The sequence below is a fragment of the Cnephaeus nilssonii genome (assembly GCF_951640355.1).
Source record: "Cnephaeus nilssonii genome assembly, chromosome: 13".
Taxonomy (NCBI): Eukaryota; Metazoa; Chordata; class Mammalia; order Chiroptera; family Vespertilionidae; genus Cnephaeus; species Cnephaeus nilssonii.
Window position 1 is genome coordinate 29,908,538 of NC_137084.1, and position 22,618 is coordinate 29,931,155.

A 22,618-nucleotide genomic window follows, 5' to 3' on the forward strand; every position below is an offset into this window, starting at 1 on the left:
CTCATCTTTGGATGTTCATAAAGATCAACTGTGCTTTGCCCCTAGGAAAAAAGATATATCATCTAGTAATGTGACATTTTGGGAGGTTTTTATCTTTTTGAAATAGCATTGAACATCATTAGCTTCGTTATACTTAACAAAAATTTTACTTATGACATCAATAGATTCATCCTAACTAAAAGACTGTGAACACTGGTACTGAGAGATGTATGCTCGGCAACTCTGATAAAGACTTCTTTTTTTTTTAAAATATATTTTATCGCTTTTTTACAGAGAGGAAGGGAGAGTTATAGAGAGTTGGAAACATCGATGAGAGAGAAACATCGATCAGCTGCCTCCTGCACACCTCCTACTGGGGATGTGCCCGCAACCAAGGTACATACCCTTGACTGGAATCGAACCTGGGACCTTTCAGTTCGCAGGCCGACACTCCATCCACTGAGCCAAACCAGTTAGGGCTCTGATAAAGACTTCTATGGTCCTTGGCCAGAGTTCAGCATACTTCTCCCACCTTACTTGCATTCTGTGCTCTAAAAGTTTGTTTCTCCAGGGCTCCACCTCACTTGCCTTCAAGCCTTCATATACCATTCCTCTACTAGATCACTTTTGTTTACCCCCACCTCCTAGGTTTAAATTACCTGCTTCCTGTGTGACTTCCTCTGTCTTAACACTTATCACTCTGTACTGTTATTCCTTGCTTGCTTATCTCCCTGACTACAGACTATAAGCAACTTGAGGCCAGGAATTCCTTTTTATTTTCCCATCAAATTCCCAGTGCCAGTCACACAGAAGGCACTAAAATATTGATTGGATTAAGGGTAATTCATTGTTATGTTCAGTGAGAAAAATTTCACTTAGGGCACGTTGATTCTAAGACGGCTCATTTCCAGTTAAAGTCAAAATTCTGTTTTCTTCCTCTATGTTGATTAGCCTCTTGGCATGACTGACTAGTTCTGTCATTGGTGTTCACTTTAAAGTATATGTAAAACATTCTATAAGCTTGCTGGATTTGAGCTTTTTTTCTCTAATATTCCCAAACTTTTGTTTTGTTTTAAACTATTCTAACTGAATGTAAGTTTTGTACAGGACTTCTCATAGTAATTTGAAGTCATTTAAAGTCCTCAATCAAGCCAATAAAACCAGCTGTGCTAATAGGTCAACATAGTCTTAAAAGAAATACAGTAAGATTCTTAGATATAATAAAGAGGTCACTAAGAAGCTGACGTTGGACCAGATGAAGGCAGAGTTACCTCCTTCTAAATTCTAAATTAAACCAGTTCCTGTCTCAAGTTGGAGACTCCTTGAGAGTTTGTAGAGCTGACCAGGTTGACCTATGTGCCAGTTAGTCCTTGTTGGGATTGTCACCTATATTTAACTCATGTTTAATGCTTTGAGAATTATGTGATATACAGAGCATTATTCTTGAAGTAAAGAACTAATGTGGGTGAAGTGTTTGTTTTGTTTTGTGCTGAGATTTGGATTCTTTAACTGTATGAAATTTTTGATTCTTTAACTGTGTGAGATTTTGCTACAGTTTTACAGTGATGTATATCTCATGTGATAACCTATGTATCAGGACTATAAATATTATTTTAAAATGTTAAAACTTATTTTCAGCTTCCTACATGCCAGGTATGCCCAGTGGAATCTCTTCATACCCATCCGGATACCCTTCCAATCCCAGGTAATAAAAAATTTATTTTTTGAATAACTATATTAGAAATTCTGTTGATCTAGAGTCAAAATAATAGGTGCTGGGCATTAAAGTAAATTTAATTAACAATTTAATGGCAAGTAAAATTCGGTGTATTGGTGGAATTTTATGGTATGTACATAGTTCTAAAGGAGTTTTTTCCATTTTAGAGAAATGTGGCTCTGTCCCATTTACAGAAAGGAAAGGGAGGGGACAATGACAATGATCTTTGATTGGTTTTGGACCTTGAAATTCTTGCTACTTCCCTTGGGGAACAGTGTAAGTGACTCAGAGGTTAAAGGAATACGAATTTTAATGAATTTAACCAGGAGAATAATATTTTAATACCCTTTTTAAAAACTTAACCTTTCTGGCCTGTCCAGTGTGGTTCAGTGGTTGAGCATCGACCTATGAACCAGGAGGTCACAGTTCGATTCCAAGTCAGGGCACATGCCCAGGTTGCGGGCTCGATTCCCAGTGTGGGGCGTGCAGGAGGCAGCCAATCAATGATTCTCTCATCATTGATGTTTCTACCTCTCTCTCCCTCTCCCTTCCTCTCTGAAATCAATAAAAAACATATTTTTAAATGACCAGCTTACCTTTCTGTAAATTACAAGGAACAAATTAATGGTTCATATGATGGAGTCAATCTTGTCCTCGTGGTATTTATTCATTCAGTTCATAAACTAATATGTGCTACCAATCTTTATTACCCATTTGATATTATATTGCACTGGTAAATTAATTTAATAATTCAGCCAGTCTGTGAATAATGCACACTAGAAAATCAGTAAGAAATAATTCCTAACTCATGTTTTAAATGTGTACTTGGGCCCTAGCTGGTTTGGCTCAGTGGATAGAGCATCCGCCTGCGGATTGAAGTGTCCCAGGTTCGATTCCTATCAAGGGCACATGCCCGGGTTGCAGGTTCAGTTCCCAGTAGGGGCATGCAGGAGGCAGCCAATCATTGATTCTGTCTCATCATTGATGTTCCTACCTCTCTTTCCCTTTCCCTTCCTCTCTGAAATCAATAAAAATATATTTAAAAACAGACAGACACCTCTTTAAATGTGTACTTGTTCCATTGGTAATCTAGGAATAGTTTTGAAAGGTGGTCTTTGGGCAGAATATGCCAGAAAGACTGGCATATAGTGGTGCCTGAATGAGATTTCCAGCTACTCTAACAATTAACAAGAAATTTTTAACCCTGCTAACTCTTCTTAGGGTCAGATAACCCTCACAGATAAATGCAGCCAGATTTCCTGAACAGGTAACTGCTATGGCTAAATATATAGATTTACATATATAATATGTAGGATCTTATAACTTAAATTTAGCCAACTTATTTATTTCTGGGTCTTTCTCTTAATCTCAGAGACTAGCTTTCTAAGGTAGTATGCGGTCTGTCACATTAGACAGGTAAGCAGAGATTAGATGAACATCTGTCAGGTGCAATAGAGAAGGATTCCTATGATTATCCTATCCTATATAATAAAGAGCTAATATGCAAATGGTCATCATGCCCTCACGCAGTAACAGCTCAGGCACTCGAACATTGGGGAGAGAGGAATGGGGACCAGCCAGGCACAAATGAGCTTGCAAGAGAGGAATGGGGACCAGCCAGGCTGTGCCAGCAGCTGTACCTGCAGCCCAGGAGAGGGACAAGCCGCCTGCCTCGAGGTCCTGGGCGCCAGTGGCTGCGACTGTGCCTGCAGCCTGGCCCGGGAGAGGGACAAGCTGCACACCCCGTGGTCCCAGACATGGGCGGCTGAGGCTGTGGCCCAGGAGAGGGACAAGCCGCCTGCCCATGGTCCCCTGTGGCTGTGGCTGTGGCTGGCCCGGGTGAAGCCGGCCCAGGTCCTGGGTGCCTGTGACTCGCAGGAGGAGGGAATCCTGGGTCCCAGGTGTGGGGTGAGACAGAGACGGTTAGAGGCGATCAGGCCAGCAGGAGAGCAGTTAGGGGCAATCAGGCAGGCAGGCAGGTGAGTGGTTAGGAGCCAGAGGTCCCAGATTGCAAGAGGCAGTCGGACATCCCCCAAGGGGTCCGGGATTGGAGAGGGTGCAGGCCGGGCTAGAGGGTTTCCCCCTCCCACCCCCACCCCCGTGTATGAATTTTGTGCACCAGGCCTCTTAAGCAGGCTGTAGTTTTAGATTTTTTGAGGCCCTTAATTTTCTGATTAAGTTCTAGAAATGGAATCCTGTATAAAGCCCTGAAATTACAGCCTATAATTAGCAGTTGCTAATAAAAAGGAACTTAAGATGTGTAGGGAATAGTTGTTGGAAGGACAATAGGGAAATGGACTTCTGAATAATAAAGCCATTCCAAAGAAACTTGTCAAAAATGAAGGCCGAAGATGTTGACAGAAATGTAACCTTTATCCACTTACCATATGTAACCATAAAAGTGGGTTTTGTGAGGTTATTTGTAAGAAGTTCCTTTTTGAGGCAGCTATTTTTCAAAGATTTGATGTTTTTTTCCTGTGAAACATAACTTTTCATCTCAAAGCATAACATGTTAATGATGTGTGAAGGTAACTGTATTCACATTGCCATCGATATCTTTCTGTATATAAGAGGTCTTGGCAGAAGAGCCAGAATCTTTCTCTTCTCTCTTTGTCCTAAAGGAGAATTAATAAATCAGTGACTGAAGAAGAATCTTTATCTTAAAACAATGGCTATGAGAGTCTTTTTTCTTTTTTTGAGAGTCTTTATTCTTGCTGTAAAAAGTTGGACTAGATAATCTCTAAGGTCTCTTCCAAATCTTAAGATCTTTTCAAAGTTTTATTTAGCATCTGCAGGATATATACAAGGAAACTAAAAGGTATGTCAGAAATGGTTGTCCCAGTTTTGATATGTGTAAATAGTAAGCATGTATTAAGAGTATTAGAAAACAGTCCCTGGTATCATAAAAGACAGAAAATGGTAAGTGCTGTGATAAATAAACAGAGCTTTAAAGAAGATGTCACATCTGGTTTGGAAGTGGGAGCTTAGAGATAGCTTCATAAATGCAAGTACTGGTTTTTAATGATGACCTTAACAAAATTAGGTGTTTAGAAGTTGATGGAACAGCAAAGAGTAATAACATTTGATAACTGAGAGGAAACTTTTTTTTTTTAAATATATTTTATCCTTCACAGAGAGGAAGGGAGAGAGATAGTCAGAAACATCGATGAGAGAGAAACATCGATCAGCTGCGTCGTGCACACCCCCCACTGGGGATGTGCCCGCAACCAAGGTACATGCCCCTGACCGGAATCGAACCTGGGACCTTTCAGTCCGCAGGCCGACGCTCTATCCACTGAGCCAAACCGGCCTCGGCGAGAGGAAACTTATTATCAAGTCCAGTCCACTCATTTTATGCAAGCCAAAATAAAAATAAAAATAAAAACCAGGAAAGAATAGGGAAATACTTTACTGTGGCTGGAAAAATATAGAGTTATGAGTAGGGGAATTGAAGAGAATTAGGTAGGTACCACTTTCATAGGTATTATACATCTCCCAAAACCTTCCCTGATCTCCTCTAGCTAGTATTGATTTTCTGCTCTCCTTCTCCTGAACTTTGATTTGGCATGTGTTATTTCCTTTATTATCAAGATTTTTTTACAGGGATCTTGCCCTATTTTAATTATTAGTGGTATCCTGAGGAAGAGATGGATTCACATCTTAGCTTCTGCCTCAAGCACTGACACAGTGCCTTAAATATAACAGTAAATTTTGAAGAGGTACATAAAGAAAAAGGAACATAAAAGTGTTGGAAAATTTCTTTTAAATACACTTAGGTCAAAAAGGGCTCTTTAAAAACCTGAAAGAGAGTTGCTACCTAGGGCAAATTGCTTAATAACATGCAAAGATAGAAAATAGTCCAGTAATCCCCTTTATCCGTGATTTCACTTTCCACAGCCAACCATGGTCCAAAAATATTAAATGGAAAATTCAGAAATTAACAGTTCATAAGTTTTCAGCTGCATGCTGTTCTGAGTGCCATGATTAAATCTTGCACTGTCTCACTGCGCCTTGCCTAGGACATAAATCATCCCTTTGTCCAGTGTACCCATGTTGTATATGCTACCTGCCCGTTAGTCACATAGTAACCCTCTTAGTTATCAAATCAGCTGTCTCATAGTATCACAGTGCTTGTGTTCAAGTAGCTCTTCTTTTACTCAGTAATGGCTCCAAAATGCAAGAGGAGTGATACTGTTGTCAGGGGTATTGTAAATGGTATTTATGAAACAATATTAGATAGGAGGAGAATGCTTCTAAGGAAAGTTCCTTCCAACTCTATGTGAATGCATGAATAACACAAAGTTTCTATAGAAAAGAAAAAAATTTAAAACTATTTAGTATTTTCAGATCAAATATTCAGAAAGGTTATCAATGAACCACAGGTAAAAACTAAATAGTGTAGCCCTGGCTGGTTTCGCTCAGTGGATAGAGCGTTGGCCTGTGGGCTGAGGGGTCCCGGGTTCGATTCCGGTCAAGGGCACATGCCCAGGTTGCGGGCTCGATCCCCAGTGGGGAGCGTGCAGGAGGCAGCCGATCAGTGATTCTCTCTCATCCTTGATGTTTCTCTCTCTCCCTCTCCCTTCCTCTCTGAAATCAATAAAAATATTTAAAAAAACAACAACAACTAAATAGTGTCATTTCCCTATTTGCTAGGAAATCAGAATGGAAAAATTCTCTCACAAAATACTTGTTGCTTCCCATTCTGATGCTGTTGAACTGCCCTCAGAAATACTCTAGTTGCTTTCTGTTGCTGTGAAGGTGACCTTCAAATAACCAGGGCCAATCAAGAGCATTTTAACCATTCACTTTGAGAATAAAGCTAGTGTCATTTATGGAATTTCTATAGAACATTGCTTGAATAGACACCTGTAGCTTCAGAACTGTGAAGTCATTAACTCGTAAAAGAACGACATGTCAAGCTTAACTTCCTAAAGACACTGTAGTGTTGGGTCATCTTAATATTTAATGCTTTCCGTTTTTCTCTTTAGTGGTTACCCAGGCTGTCCTTACCCACCTGGTGGTCCGTATCCTGCCACAACAAGTTCCCAGTACCCTTCCCAGCCTCCCGTGACCACTGTTGGTAAGTAGCCTTCAAATTTGTATTTCTTCACATAAGGAGAGTGAGTCTCCTTTTGTGAAAAGTACATTTCACTTTTTTTATTGAATAAATTTGACATGTACTATTGTGTAAGTTAAGGAATACAGCATGTTACTTTGATACATTTATATGTTGTAATATTGCCATTGTAGCAATATCACTTTATGAAATTATAATACAATACTGTTGTCTATATTCATTATACTGCACACTAGATCTTTATGGCTTATTTACTCCTCATTACAAGTTTGTATTTTTAAACACCATTAGTCTTATCATTATCCTCCCCTGCCCCACCCCTGCTTTTTATTTTTACACTGAAATGTTAGAATCCTCCTTAGAGGAAAAACTCTTAACCTTTTGCACTCGGATGTCGAATGTGACTCGACACGGTTAGCATTAGAATAAAGGAATCGAGAAAAAAGCAGGCCGAGGCCAAACCAGAGGGAGTCGGACCTGCATTACCACCATTTGTCCACCATCCAGAGCTGAGGGGTCAGTGCCGACATGTACTCACAAGGAACTGGTGGACATTGATATTGGGTCTCAAAAGAACTGTTGGTCCAGAAAGAAACTCACTACAGACTGATTCATTTGCCTGTCAGCATAACTATTATTGCTCGTCTCACATTCAGTTCTTATAAGTATATCTCTAGTGACACATGATTTCGCTCATCTAGGGGAAATGATGAGCAACATAGACTGATGAACAACAACAGAACCAGAAACAAGGAGGCATCGATCGGACTATCGGGCCTCAGAGGGAGGATAGGGGAGGGTGGGGGGAGGGGGGAGAGATCAACCAAAGGTCTTGTGTGCATGCATATGAGCCTAACCAATGGTTAAGTTCAACAGGGGGTTGGGGCATCCGTGGGGAGGGGTGTGGGATGGGAATGGGGGGATGAGGACAAATTTGTGACACCTTAATCAATAAAGAAATTAAAAAATAAAAATAAAGGCATTTTAAAACATTAAAAAAAAAAAAAAGCAAGCGAGTGCAAAGGGTTAATGTTAATTTACTTTTAACTATTTACTTCAAAAGCCTCCTGAAAGGTTTCTCTGCTTCTTCCTTGGCCTTCCACATCTGTTTATAACAGCAACAAGAATGATCTTGTGAAAATAAATCACGTCACTTCTCTTCTCACAACCTTTCATTGTTTCCCCAATTCACCCAGAGTTCAGTCCCAAGTTCTTAGGCCTACAAAGCCCTATGCAATCCTGACCTTATCTCCTGCTTCTCTTCTGTCTTGGAATTTGTCCACTGCCTACTGTCCTTGCACGAAGCAGTCAGGCCTACCCTGATCAGTCAGCTACCACCATCACCACCAACCTCTCTCTCTCTCTCTCTCTCTCTCTCTCTCTCTCTCACACACACACACACACACACACACACACACACACACACACACATCAGAACAGTGTTTGCTATATAGAAATTCATCTATACTAATAAAAGGGTAATATGCTAATTAGACTGGGAGACCTTCCAGGAGACCTTCCAGACATTCTTCTGGACAAAGCCATGGTGGCAGGGCCGAGGTAGAGGCGGTTAGAGGCCAAGAGTGGAGCACAGTTGTGGGTGATCAGGCTGGTGGAAGGGGCACTTGGGGGTGAGCAGACCAGCAGGGGGGCCAGTTGGGGGCGAGCAGGCTGGCATGGGGGGCAGTTGGAGGTGATGAGGCTGGCAGGGGGGGCATTTGGGGGCAAGCAGGCTGGCATCGGTGGGGCAGTTGGGGGCAAGCAGACCAGCAGGCAGAGCGGTTAGGAGCAATCAGGCAGGCAGGCAGGTGAGCGGTTAGGAGCCAGCAGTCCCGGATTGCGAGAGGGATGTCCGACTGCCAGTTTAGGCCCGATCCCTGTAAACCGGCAGTAGGACATCCTTTGAGGGGTCCCAGATTAGAGAGGGTGCAGGCCGGGCTGTGGGACACCCCCACCCCCACCCCCCATACACAAATTTCATGCACCGGGCCACTAGTTAATAAATATTTTGCCAAGTGCCTTAGTGAATGTAAGATCTTGTGAAGCATATTTTTCTGTTACATGTTCTGATAAATTATAACCATCCTGCAATCTGACATAAATATTGCCCCCAAAAAGCATTTTCTTCCACTGTTTTTGTCATTGATATATTCCAGTTGAGATTCTAGTGTCATGGTTTTGATTTTTTTTTTTTTGATGTTCTAATTTTTACTGTAATGTAGCTTTTATTCTACAATATAATTTAAATGATGGAGTTAGAAACCTAATGAAGGGAGATCTTTCATCCATAAGCAGAGCACACTGAATCTTGTTAAGCTGTTAATTTTGGTTCAGGCAGCATCAATAAAATGGGAATAGTGCTATTTTCTCACCCTGTTTCTCACTGTGATCATAGTGTATCCTTTGATTTGTAGAGGACCTCAGTGTTAACTCATTTCAGTATTGCAGGTATGAAGCATTTTATAGCTTAGAATAGATGATTTCCATATATCCAAAAATAGGAACGTGGATGGCATATTTAAAGTAAAATCTAATATTTATGTTTTTAGAATAGATTATCAAGTCAATTAATATTTCATTGTATTTTTAAGAGTATTTTTTTAGAATGGCTAGAAAGAAATGATCATTTTATGATAATCTAGGTTATCCTTTAATGTATATCATTTTTCTAACCTTTGTGGCTTACCGGCTTGGTTTTTTCATTATGTTTTAGTAGTACATTGTACATAGTACATTATGTTTTAGTAGTACATTGGTGAACTTCAAAATTGTAATAAAGCAAAGCAGAAACATTAATGTATCATTTGAATATCAGAGTTCACAAACAGTTAAATTTTCTATCAGTGGTTGTTAGGATTGGTGCTGTTATTGTCTGTGCTGCTGTGGCCATGAGAAAGAATGAATGTGGTTATTTATCCTTAAACTTTGTGGAACATGATAGTTTCCCTTTGTAGGTTTTGATTTGATGGTGTAAAACAAACACCTGTTTAAAGGCACCATTAACTAACAAATGTCTTTTTATTGCTGACTAGAGGCCCGGTGCATGAAATTCATGCACGGGTAGGGGGTGTGTGTCCCTCAGCCCAGCCTGCACCCTCTCCAATCTGGGATCCCTCTCACAATCCAGGACTACTGGCTCCCAACCGCTCACCTGCCTGATTGCCCCTAACTGCTTCTGCCTGCCAGCCTGATGGACGCCTAACTGCTCCTCTGCCAGCCCGATTGCCCCTAACTGCCCTCCCCTGCCAGCCTGGTCACCCATAACTGCCCTCCCCTGCCAGCCATAACATAAAGGTCCTTTTTCCTATTACTAGAGAAGCAAGAGAGAAACTGCTTTGTCCATGACTATATCTTCACCAGTTTCACACACAAGATGGGTATGAGTACCAGGTGAGACATTAGGTCTGCACTGCCACCACCAACAAACCCCTGTCAAACAGAAGAGTCAAAAGTTTGGCAATCCCTTAATCCCAATCACAGCAAAGTGTAGAAGTTATCTCTTGAAGGTTGGTTTATTTCAGGAAGCTTTGTAGATTTTGATTTATAATTCTGAGTCTAGGTCTTGAATGTACATACAGTATGATTTTTTGTTTGTTACAGTTCAATAATGGTAATATTGAAGAATGGGTGCTTATACCCACTTTTTATTTTCCCTGTAATCTTTCAGGACAATCATTGGTTGGGAACTATCAAGCAAGATGCTTAGGGAAATAAATATTCAATTGATGATGCTCCTATCACATTAAGCTGGTACCTAGGATATATGAATAACTTATATGTGACAATTTTAAACAAAGATTTGTATTATCGTAAGCTCCACAGTAATACACCACCATCTTGTGTGGAATGATGCTTGAATTTAATACAATTCTTTTTTCTTTTTCTTTTTTTTTAATCCTTGTCATTTTGTCTAAAATAACTAAAAGGTGCAGCCTTAATTACTGGGTTGTCATATGGTACAACACACCAAACAGAAGACGACTGGTTTCATTCTTTACTAGAAAATTAAGAATGGTAACCCTAGAGTTAAAGCCAGTGCCTAATAGAGAATTTCTCTTGGGAAATCTTCCTAAGTACTATTTATCTCAACCTCAGAGTTTAATAATGTCATTTTAAGATTTTGTTTCTAAACTCAATCAAAAACAAGGATCAGAAACAGTACGTTTGGAAGGGTATTATCAACAGACATTTGAAAAACAAGTTTTACCATTGAAGTCTTGTTTAATATGTCGGAGTGGAAAACCCTATAAAATGCTGCAACTGAATTACTTCTTTTCTGTATTTTTCCATTCATTGTTCTATCTATAATAATTAGACAAAGAGCAAAAAAACACTGAAAGCTTCCTATTGAGTAACATTCCTTTGAGGAAAGAAGCTAGTGAACAATTGTAAGGTTTTCTTGACTGTCCTGTCCGAAGCTGTTCTTCCTTCTCTGGCTGCCCTGGATTAATGAGTTTGACCTACAGTTATAGAAACTGTCCTTCCAGGGTATGGCACCTGGGCACCCGGCTCATGTGGGTGAACTAGTGCACACTTGCTAGTGTGTGGGTTTGGGCATCTCATCTCCAGTCTTGGACACACTTCCTTTGGGAATACCTAACTCATCTTCAGGGTAGGTAGCACATTCTTCCAATCCTGGGTAGTCGGTCAATTATGAGTGTAAATATGTAGAGGGCTTGCTGTGCTAAATGTTATCTGCCACAGTAATGATACAATTTTGAAAGCTTTCAAAAAAAAAAAAAGCCTTCATGTCATTTAACAATGGATTTTAGTTTTTTTAATCAACAAATGAAAGGAGAAGCTGCCAAAACCGGTTTGGCTCAGTGGATAGAGCGTCGGCCCCACTGTGCCCAAAATCAAGGTACATGCCCTTGACAGGAATCGAACCTGAGACCCTTGAGTCCGCAGGCCGACGCTCTAGTCACTGAGCCAAACCAGTTAGGGCTTTCTTCTTTTTCTTTAGATTGACCTATTTTTAATGTTTATTATAAAAGGAAATAATGGGCTTTATCCAGTTTCTGAGTAGATAGTCAGTAAACTACTGCTTGGGATTGCTTAGCCTCCATAATTTGCTCTGTAGCATAATTGCCAGACCAAAGACTATTATGTGGGTCTGAGCGAGTAAGATCCTAAGTAAAAATGCTAAGCATGGGATTTGCTAGGCATGGGATTTGCTTTTGCTGGTTAGAGGTAATGTCAAGAGAGTTACTATTTACGTAGTTAACTTGTATTTAAGTTATAGGAAGTAGTGATCAGTAGTAAGTACTGTTACAAGATAAGTAAAACTGCCCTAGCTGGTTTGGTTCAGTGGATAGAGTATTGGCCCAGGCAATGAAATGTCCTGGGTTCAGTTCCCAGTAAAGGGCACGCACCTCCGTTGCAGACTTGGTCCCTAGCCCTAGTCAGAGCATGTGTGGGATGCAACCAATCAAGGTGGACACATTGATAGTCGTCTCACTCTGTCTCTGTCTCCCCCCCCCCCCCCCGCCTTCCACTCTTCCTCTCTAATAAAATGGTAATATGCAAATTAACCATCACTCTGCTACATAAGCCACGCCCACCAGCCAATCAGGGAGAGTATGCAACTTAAACCCAATCCAAGATGGCTACAGCCACAGTGAGCAAGGTTTCCCAGGTAACAGAGGAAGCCAAGCTTTCCATAGCTGTTGCAGGCCTAAGCCTCCACTCAAGCTACAAAGTTTCAATTATAGAAGGTAAACAAATTCAAACAAATGGCGGCAGAATGGAGCTTGAGAGAGCAGGCCAGGGTTGCCGGCGGCAACAGGGGAAGCAAAGCTTTCCGCACACCCTGGCCGGGCTCACCCGCTTAAGGCTACAAAGTTTCAATTGTAGAAGGTGAATTAACTGCCACAGAAATGGCTGCCAGAGCCCAGGCTTGGCTCGCTCCAGGCTACAAAGTTTCAATGGTAGAAGGAAAATAAATTCCAAATACCAGGGCCTCCCCTTGGGTTGCCAGGGGGCGTGGCCGGCCTGCAAACCACCACAGGCCCCTCGCTCAGGCCGCCCCACACCCCAAGGGAACCCCCACCCTTATCTGTGACCCCCTTCAGGGCAAACCAGCTGGCCCCCACCTGTGCACCAGGCCTCTATCCTATCTCATAAAAGAGTAATATACAGATTGATCATCACTGCAACACACAATATAGCTGCCCCCATGTGGACACAAGATGGCCAGCAGGAGAGGGCAGTTGGGAGGCACCCGGCCTGCAAGGGAGGGCAGTTGAGAGGGACCAGGCCTGCAAGGGAGGGCAGTTGAGAGGGACCAGGCTTGCAATGGAGAGCAGTTGGAGGTGATCAACCCTGCAGGAGAGGGCAGTTAGGGGTGACCAGGCTGGCAGAGGAGGGAAGTTGGGGGCAAACAGGCTGGCAGGGGAGCAGTTAAGCATCAACCAGGCTGGCAGCAGAGTGGTTAGGGGGTGATCAGGCTGGCAGGCAGAAGCGGTTAGGGGCAGTCAGGAAGGCAGGCAGGCAAGCAGTTGGGAGCCAGCAGTCCTGGATTGTGAGAGGGATGTCCGACTGCCCGTTTAGGCCCGATCCCACCAGGATCGGGCCTAAACGGGCAGTCGGACATCCCTCCAGCAGTCCCAGATTGGAGAGGGTACAGGCTGGGCCGAGGGACAACCCCCTGCCGTGCACGAATTTTGTGCACCGGGCTTCTAGTTCTAAATATCAATAGAAAAATATCCTTGAGTGAGGATTAACAAAAACAACAAAAAAAGATAAAACTAATTGTCTTAAGTGTTTAAAGATGGTTTTATTTATTTATTTTTTTAATATATTTTATTGATTTTTTACAGAGAGGAGGGGAGAGAGATAGAGAGTTAGAAACATCAAAACATCGATGAGAGAGAAACATCGACCAGCTGCCTCCTGCACGCCCCCCACTGGGGATGTGCCCGCAACCAACGTATGTGCCCTTGACCGGGAATCGAACCCAGGACCCCTGAGTCCGCAGGCCGACGCTCTATCCACTGAGCCAAACTGGCTTTGGCTAAAGATGGTTTTAAATCCGGATTGTGTGGTAGTGAACTTTGAAGATACTGTCCTAAATAATTCATTGAACTATCATACTCATTGGGTAGAGTATTGGTTTCCCAATAGTAGAAAACTGCTTTATTTCTTAAGGAGTAAGTTTAGTGATTGGATTCTGACATTTAAATGAGGTTTTTGCTTAGGATTATCTCAAAATCTGTGTTGTTACTAATCTGGAATTGTGAAATCTGACTGCATGGGTAAAGGTCAGGATGTGGGGACTTTGGAGGTATGCCGGTTAGCCTCACACTCGTACTCCAAGTTTTATTCTAGCACGGGGGTGGGGAACCTTTTTTCTCCCAAAGGCTGTTTGGATATTTATAACATCTTAGAGGGCCATACAAAATTATCATCTTAAAAATTACCCTGCTATATTTGGTCAAACGTTTAATTAACTCTCACCCCTAATGCCTTAGCAGGGTCAGACCAAATAATTTCTCGTGGGCCAGATGTTTCCCACCCCTGTTAGCAGGTATAAAAATATTGAAATTCCCTGTCCAGGTTGCTCCTTGGTTGGAGCATCTTCCTGATTTGCCAAGGTTGTAGATTTGATCCCTTATCAGGGAACATACAAGAATCAACCAATGAATGCATAAATAAGTGGAACAACAAATCAATGTTTCTCTCTCCCTTCTTTCTCTCTAAAAGCAATAAAAATGTTAAAGAATATTAATTTTTTTTCTTAAGATGTTTAAGGGGGGGGGGGCGGAATAGTTTTGTTTGAGAAGTGATCCAGAAAAGGAGAATCTTCCACCATATTTTTTGTTGATTATATAAAAAATCTCTTAAAATGTCAAGATTCATTGAATTTTGAACTTCAGTGTAGGTTTTCTCTTTTGGCATTTACATTTCAGATCTTAATTATAATTCTTTTTAGAAAGCAGATGGATTTAAAGTACTCAAATATGCTGTATAAAATGGACTAGGTCTATCTTGGCATTTCTAGCCTCCTCAGATGAACTGTGGCCTTTATAGAAAGCCAGGCAACTACTGCCTCAGTGGGGTTCTCATTTTGAGTGTTAATGGCTTTAGCTGGAAACTTATTTGGTGCTATGTGGTAGCATTTGCCTTAACATATAAGAGAAACAGTATAAATTCCAGGATTTAAATGTTTTTAAAAATGGGTATCTGAAACTTTATCCTAAGTATAACTTTTTGTAAATTTAGAATGAATAGAGTTTGTTAATGGATAAGGTAGAGCTGGTTATGGAAAAAAGCAGTATCATCTAGCACAGTGGCCGCCAATCTTTCAGACCTCACGGGCCACTGGTTGACGACTGCTGATCTAGCAGGTCGTTATTACAGGCCCTTCAAGAAGTTTGCCTTTCATAGGTTTTAGTTAGCATAACTTCAGTGTTGTAGCAAGTGTAGATCATAAGTTTAGGAATGAGATTTGATGTAATGATAAGGCCAGCAAGTAGAAGTTTATAGTAGCAACAAAATTTCTGGTAAAAATAAGAATTACAGATGGATTATAGCAGTGTTTCTTAACCTCAGGAACCTTTTTAGACATTTTTTTCTTAGTCATACACCCCCCCCCCATAAACTGTTAATACCATAGGTTATACTGTATATCTATTTATGTACTATATATCTCCAATCCTTATATAATAAAAGGGTAATATGCAAATAGACCAAACAGCAGAACAACCGAACAACCAATCAAAGCATAATATGCTAATGATATGCTAAGGCTGCTCAACCGCTTGCTATGAAGTGCACTGATCACCAGGGAGCAGACAGTCAACTGGTCAACCAGTCGCTATGATGTGCACTGACCACCAGGAGGTAGACAGTTGACCAGTTGCTATGACGTGCACTGACCACCAGGGGGCAGATGCTCCAACCGGTAGGTTAGCTTGCTGCTGGGGTCTGGCCAATCGGGACTAGCGAGATGGGCCGGACATGCCCTAGAGCCCTCTTATGGTCCCTCCCCAGCTTGGCCAGTCTTCTGCGTCCCTCCTTGGCCAGCTGACCCTGATCGGCCCCGAACAGAACTGAGTGAGATGGTGCCAGACATGCCCTGGAGCCCTCCTGTAGTCCCTCCCCGGCATTATCATGCACCGGTGGGGTCCCTCAGCCTGGCCTGCATCCTCTCACAGTCCGGGACCCCTCAGGATGTCGGAGAGCTGGTTTCAGCCCAATCCCGCAGGCCACTCCCTTTGGGAGGGCACCAGATGCAGGGCTCATGGCTGGCAAGCGCTGCTGCAGCAGCTCGAGCCTCTCCCGATCGGACTGATTGGGCGTGAGCCTGCAGCACACACAGTGGGGCCTGGATGAGCAGGAGCGGCAGGTAGGAGCTACAGGTGGCGTTGGACTGTGGGTTGCGCCTGATCCCTACAGGCCACCCAGAGGGACCCCACCCGTGCACGAACTCATGCACCGGGCCTCTAGTTTATACATATAAGGAGCAAGATATATTTTTTTTTATCTCCTCTAAGCCAATTTTCATGAACTAGAGAAGTGATGTCACAGCCATTGAGAATGTCATGGATTACAGTGATGGTGGCTAAAAGTGGGCTAGAACTCAGAGAGCTAAGAACTAGAGAAAATAGAGTTCAAAGATTACCTGAGGTTTGGGGTTAGGAAAAGCGGTAATAAATGGACCTTTCCTTAGCCAAGAACAGAGCTTAACCAGTGAACCAGAACAAAAGCAGAGGAGATAAGGCAGTCACTGTGCTTTTAGACTCATGCAAATTAGAAAGAGGGATACATGAAAGCTTAAAAGCACCTGGTCCTGGGAAGGGATCTGGAAGAAAGTAAGTTGTCTTGCTGAGAAAGGTTAGTACTTTTGAAGTGTGAGGAATCAAGCACGTATTTAAAGGGTCTGGATTCTTACTCCAAAGGAGAGAATAAAGTGGAAGACTTCCATCTGATGTTTCAGTCCTCTTTGAAGATGTTCTGAGGATTTTTTGCCCTTGTGTGAAGATGAGGAAAGCGGGGCAGAGGGCTTTAAGGACTCAGAAGGAATGAGGATTTTGGTTACATTTTGGCAGATGAGGGCTTTGGAGTTAGAAGTCCTGGTAATCTGATAGATCTGAGAGAGGAAAATAAGAAAAATTGAGTGAAGAGAGCCTAGAGGTGATGCAGTAGCTGGTAAATTCCTAAGAACACTCTGGAAAAGTTAGGTACTAAGAAGCCATAAATAATAAGACCTCAGTTTTAACTGGGAAAATGTGATTAGCCTCTAGCTTTACAATTCTGAACTCCAAAGCACAGGTTGTCTGTTAATATTTCTGTTTCAGAAAAATGAAATAAGCTGAAGTACTTTGGGATGATCAGAAGTGAATTGTAGAAAGTATATACTATATGGATTTGTATTTTAGTAATCAACCAAAAGCAGGAATTGCCTTTGTATGAACCCACTGGTAGGATGGATACTGTTAGGGCTCTCCTCAGCAAGAAGTTTCTAGTGGAAAGAAATTGAGAACCTGGTAGGTAGAACTAGGAATCTGATATTGGGCTCTTCCTGTGCATAAGCAGTGTCCTTTGGACAGATGGACGGAGGACACTCCTCAGGAAAACCTGGCCATGGGAGACACTATCTGTTCTAATTTTCACTTGCAAGAGAAAGAAAATCCAATTCAGGAAAACAAAAACAGTTCTTCTGGGTGAAAACAAGAGAAAGGGGTGGGGAGCAAAACTTTAGTCTCTTTCAACACCCATAACCCCTGAGAACACCAAAGTCTCCCCATGTCATTTACAAAGGCCCAGAAGAGCACTCAGGGCAACCTGGGTATGGAACAGCTTCTGGGAGAAGATAACTTTATTAATCAAAAACTAAACAGCAGAGTGAGACCAGTTTATGGAATAGTGGAGTTGTGATCAAATGGGACACTGAAGAGCATGGGTGGTGTGGTTTGGACAGCAGGTTCCTTTTACATACTGTAACGTGGGACCAAGCAGGGGCTTGTAATAGATGGAAACGAGTGGTGAGAGTTTAGGTACATTCTTAAAAACTAAAAGGGCTTTTTCCCTGATGAGTGAATTCATTGTCAAGATGATAAAAATTTTCAGCTCGAGGTGGAGGTATACTTTGTTAGTCTGTAATCATTCTTATGCATTGGAGGCAATAAAAGGTAAATATACTTAGAATGATTCCCCACATAGTATTCCATCATAGAACATAACTGAAAATCAAATGCCATTTATACATTTGCTGATTTAAGCATGAAAAACATTGATAATTATAAAGAGAATCCTTACTAATGTTAAATGCAGGACATTTGGGGGGGGGTGTTTGTTTCTTGGTTGTTTTAAATGGATCTTTAGTGTTGAAAGTATTACAAATGCACGCCCCCGCCCCCCTCCATTTTTTTCCCATTGACCCCGTCCATCCTGCACCCACCTCTCCCAGGCCTTCACCACACAGGACCTTTTAAAGAAAATATCTGCAGCATTTATTTGATCTGAAATGTGCAAGAAAATTATTTAAGACACTGGTTAGGAAAAGTCATTTAGAAGAGAACAGTAAAGAATCTGAGAATAAATAAGTTTATCAGCTGTTGAGTTTTTCTGGATGTCATTGTCTTACTCACTGGTTCTGGTAAAGAGTAAAGGAGTAGCCCTGGCTGGTGTGACTCACTTGGTTGGAACACTGTCCCATGCACCAAGTGGCAGTTCTATTCCCAATCAGGGCACATATTGAGGTTGCCAGTTCCATCCCTAGTAGGATGTGTATGGGAGGCGATTGATGTTTTTCTCTCTCTCCTTCCCCCTTCTCTCCTCCTTGTCTCCTTCCCTTCCTCTTCCGCTCTCAAAAAAAAAAAAAAAAAAGAGTAAAGGAATAAAGCCTTGCAGAAGTGAAGCCTTATTAACCCATACATTAGGGACTCTTCTTGATCTCAGTCCTGTTACAGGCTTCTTGAGTGGGTTCCTGTCTCCTTCAGTTTAGTGGTGAGGCCTGAGAATGGTCTTGGCCTAAATAAAATGTTTCTCGTTGGTATAACTTTGTTGTTGAGAAATATATGAATTAATAATCTCTTGAGGAAAAAGTATTTCTGAATCAACTGAGATTTCAAAGTTATTTATGGAATTGTAACATTTAAAAGTTTTTCTTTCCTCCTACTTTGAAAGTGTCAGCTCATACTTTGTCTTGTTTTTGAAGGTTCCTGTGAAAGAAATAGAAGGACTTGGGAAATAAGAGTTTTTTGCCCTTTTTTCCTGCAGGTCCCAGTAGGGATGGTACAATCAGTGAGGACACCATCCGAGCTTCTCTCATCTCAGCGGTCAGTGACAAACTGAGATGGCGGATGAAGGAGGAAATGGATCGCGCTCAGGCCGAGCTCAATGCCCTGAAACGAACAGAGGAAGACCTGAAAAAAGGTCACCAGAAACTGGAAGAGATGGTTACCCGTTTAGATCAAGAAGTAGTAAGTAACTCATTGAATAGTTGTGATTTTTAAGATCAATGGTAGGCAGTGTTACCTTGTTAACCTGGACATTGTAGGGTACAGTCAGTTCAAAAAATTATATGTCTCTAAACATTTGAATATAGCTTCTGTATAGCTTTGTTTAAATGGAGCCTGTGTCTCATATCTGATTGGAAGGTGGATGGTATTTAGAGAATTTTTGCTTGCACCTTCACCCTGGGGGATGGTGTTTTGACACACAGGAGGACTGTTTTGAGTGCTTGATTTTGCCAGTTACCAGGAAATAAGAATTTGAAAGCTCTTAGCCATAGTAAAGATCTGCAGACCTCAGTGTTAGTTCTTTGTATTGTTTCCAAATGTTGTTTGACCTGTAAAGTAACTTCATTGAGCCCTTCTGACTTAATTCAAAGATCTATGGGTGACTTAAGAGGTACATATAAATGTAGAGTTTGCAACCTTTAGTTCTTAAGCTTTCTTACATTTTATCAGCCTGCTGTGCCCTGTCACTTTAACAATGAAATAGAGGCAATAACATGAGTGCCAGCTTCACTTTCATCCCCATAAGGGACAGGTTTGATGAAAGGGTTAAGAGTTAGTGAATGTTTGAGGGCTTGGGGGAAGTGATTTGTTAGGTGTATATTAGTCTTACACAATGGTTCTAGTGTCAAGTGAGCTTCCCAGTAGCCAGCTATTTTCAAAAGTTCAGGAAAGTGACACCAGTACAATTCAGAGCTTGCAGCTACCACCTGTGATATCTTGTGACTTGTGTTCAAGTGTTTAGGGTTCTATCTGTTGAATCTCTATACTGAGGAAGAGTTATTCCTTTGTGGCAGATGCCCACTTGTTTGAAAGAAAGATATCTTTTGTAATTTTCATGTAAAAAACCTCTCGTTGTAAAGTGTCTTGTCTGATTGTTTATTTTACAATATCATTTGTCAGTGGTAAGTGATAAGGTTATCACTGCCACTGAAAAGGTTCAGCTCAAGGTATTTCCAACATTATTCTGCTTTCACTCATCATACCGTCTCCTCTACCTTTGACCAATGTGCTGAATGCAACATTAATCTCATCCATGAGTTGTAGATATCTGACAAGCAGATAATTACACACAATTAGTATAAAGTCGTCATCGTTGGACTGTTCTGTTTTCAGGCTGAGGTTGATAAAAACATAGAACTTTTGAGAAAGAAGGACGAAGAACTCAGCTCTGCTCTGGAAAAAATGGAAAATCAATCTGAAAACAACGATATTGATGAAGTTATCATTCCGACAGCCCCACTATATAAACAGATCCTAAATCTGTATGCAGAAGAAAATGCTATTGAAGACACTATCTTTTACCTGGGAGAAGCCTTGAGGCGAGGCGTAATAGACCTGGATGTCTTCTTAAAGGTATGTCTTCCTCACTCTGCTTTCCAGGATTTTGGAACTTTTAGAGACACTGATCTTACAAACCACAAACCCAAGAGGGTTTCTCTGGAGGGTGTGGGTTAAAATTCCTCATTTTCCCCAAATGAGAGCAAGTTGACATATAAGGCAGTGTCTTCTCACCTACAAAGGCTGAGGATCTGTCTTGAGTAGGGGAAGAAAAGTGGGCTAGTGACACACACACCACATCACTCCTGGGAACATTAAACTGAATATCATTCTTACTACTGAGCCTGGGTGGATCAGGAGGTACACTCACATTTCCATTGGTTCTTTCTGGTCATACCATATAAATTGAGATCACTGACAACCCTCCACCCCCATTATTTTTCTGATAATTTTCTTAAGTTTACATAATTTGAGACCAGTTTTTCCAGCCCTGCAAAGTTTGGGCTGCCCTGCTGGTAGTAAAGCCCTCTGAATGAAGGTTGTTTCAGGCTTAATGCTGTTATACAGGCGTGAAGAAAAGATCCTGAGCCAAATCTGACTACTGGTCTTCGTTGGGTCATAAGCAGCATGGTTTTGGGAAGAGTAGTAGCCACCCTTTGGATATTCAATCTGGCTGCTATTGATGACTCAGTGTACGTGTGAGGCTAGTCGGGTCACTCGATCTTGCCTATGTCAGTGAGGACCCAAACCACTCTTGGACCTTGTGCAAGCACATGATGGCTGAGCATAAACAGGAGACCAAAGGGGACTCCCTTCCATACATTGTCCCCTGCTTAGGTGGCATAGCTGAGGGACAGATGCACTTGGAGAGGAGGCAAAAGAGGTATGCTGTTTGCTAAGCATGGGACAATAGCTGGCCTTGTGATGCTCATCCCTGCCCTTCCTAGCCAAGTGAGGACAAACAGTCATAGCTATCAAAGTTTTTGTAACTTCATTAGGATCACAGTACAAATTTCCCTGGCATCTTGATAGTCTCAAGATGTAGCTCAAATTCCTGAGCTAGGTTCTGCAATATGGTGCTTTTCTTGTGAAATATATCTTTATAAGGTCTCAGAAGATTACTTTCCTTAACACAAACTACCAGCATGAAGCTAGTGGAGGTTAAAAAACCACATGTAATGAAGTATTGGTTTCAAAGGAAGGTTGATATAATGAGTTTAGGATTCTTAGGTCACATCTGTGTTACAGACTGTCTGATACTTCATAACTGGGCCAAAGCCATTCTAAACTGTTGAAACTTTCCCCCCCTCCCAGCATGTACGTCTTCTGTCCCGTAAACAGTTCCAGCTGAGGGCACTAATGCAAAAAGCAAGAAAGACTGCCGGTCTCAGTGACCTCTACTGACTTCTCTGACACCAGCGGGAGACGAGCTCTTCTTAAAGCATTCTTTTCTTCTCTTTCTTTCTCTGATCAGTAGGTGACCAGAATAAGTTATTGCAGTTTATCACTCAAGTGTAAAATATTTTGAATCAATAATATATTTTCTGTTTTCTTTTGGTAAAGACTGGCTTTTATTAATGCACTTTCTATCCTCTGTAAACTTTTGTGCTGAATGTTCGGACTGACTATGCTAAATAAAATTTGTTGCATAACTGTTTTCTTCTTTATTGAACATCTTTAGGAAAAATCCATAAAACCTTATAAGTCCTGAGTGATACCCTCCTGCCAGTCAATCCCTACCTATATTTGTTTCCTTTCTAGGCCTGACTAACCCATAACTTTTCATCAAGAAGAAAGTGGCCAACCTCTACACCTAGAATTCATGTTAACTAGGCAAGATGGTCTGGCCATAACTGAGGAAAAAGGTGCGATGAACTACTCACCCAAGGATATTATCCCATTCGTTTTTAGACAGAGTGGAGGGGGAGACATCGATTGGTTGCTGGGGATCGAGCCTGAAACCAATATGTGCCCTTGAGTGGAATCAAACCTGGGACCCTTCCTACTGTTTGGGATTCTTATCTACTGCGTCACTCTTATCTACTGCGTCAAACCAACTAGGGCAATGAACTACGCTTCTATTGTCATTTGAAGTCCGCCTTC

At 41.7% G+C, this 22,618-nt stretch overlaps 1 protein-coding gene across 1 annotated transcript in view; it reads left to right on the forward strand.

Moving 5' to 3' along the window:
• The window catches only part of TSG101 (tumor susceptibility 101), a 39,278-nt gene extending 17,111 nt beyond the window's left edge, over positions 1–22,167 (forward strand). Inside the window, exons 6-10 of the mRNA XM_079787543.1 lie at positions 1,618–1,684; positions 6,685–6,776; positions 18,996–19,198; positions 20,351–20,590; positions 21,830–22,167. Coding sequence (XP_079643669.1) covers positions 1,618–1,684; positions 6,685–6,776; positions 18,996–19,198; positions 20,351–20,590; positions 21,830–21,919 — 692 coding nt within the window. The 3' untranslated portion in view covers positions 21,920–22,167. The remainder of the gene's footprint in view (positions 1–1,617; positions 1,685–6,684; positions 6,777–18,995; positions 19,199–20,350; positions 20,591–21,829) is intronic.
• Positions 22,168–22,618: the final 451 nt, after the last annotated feature.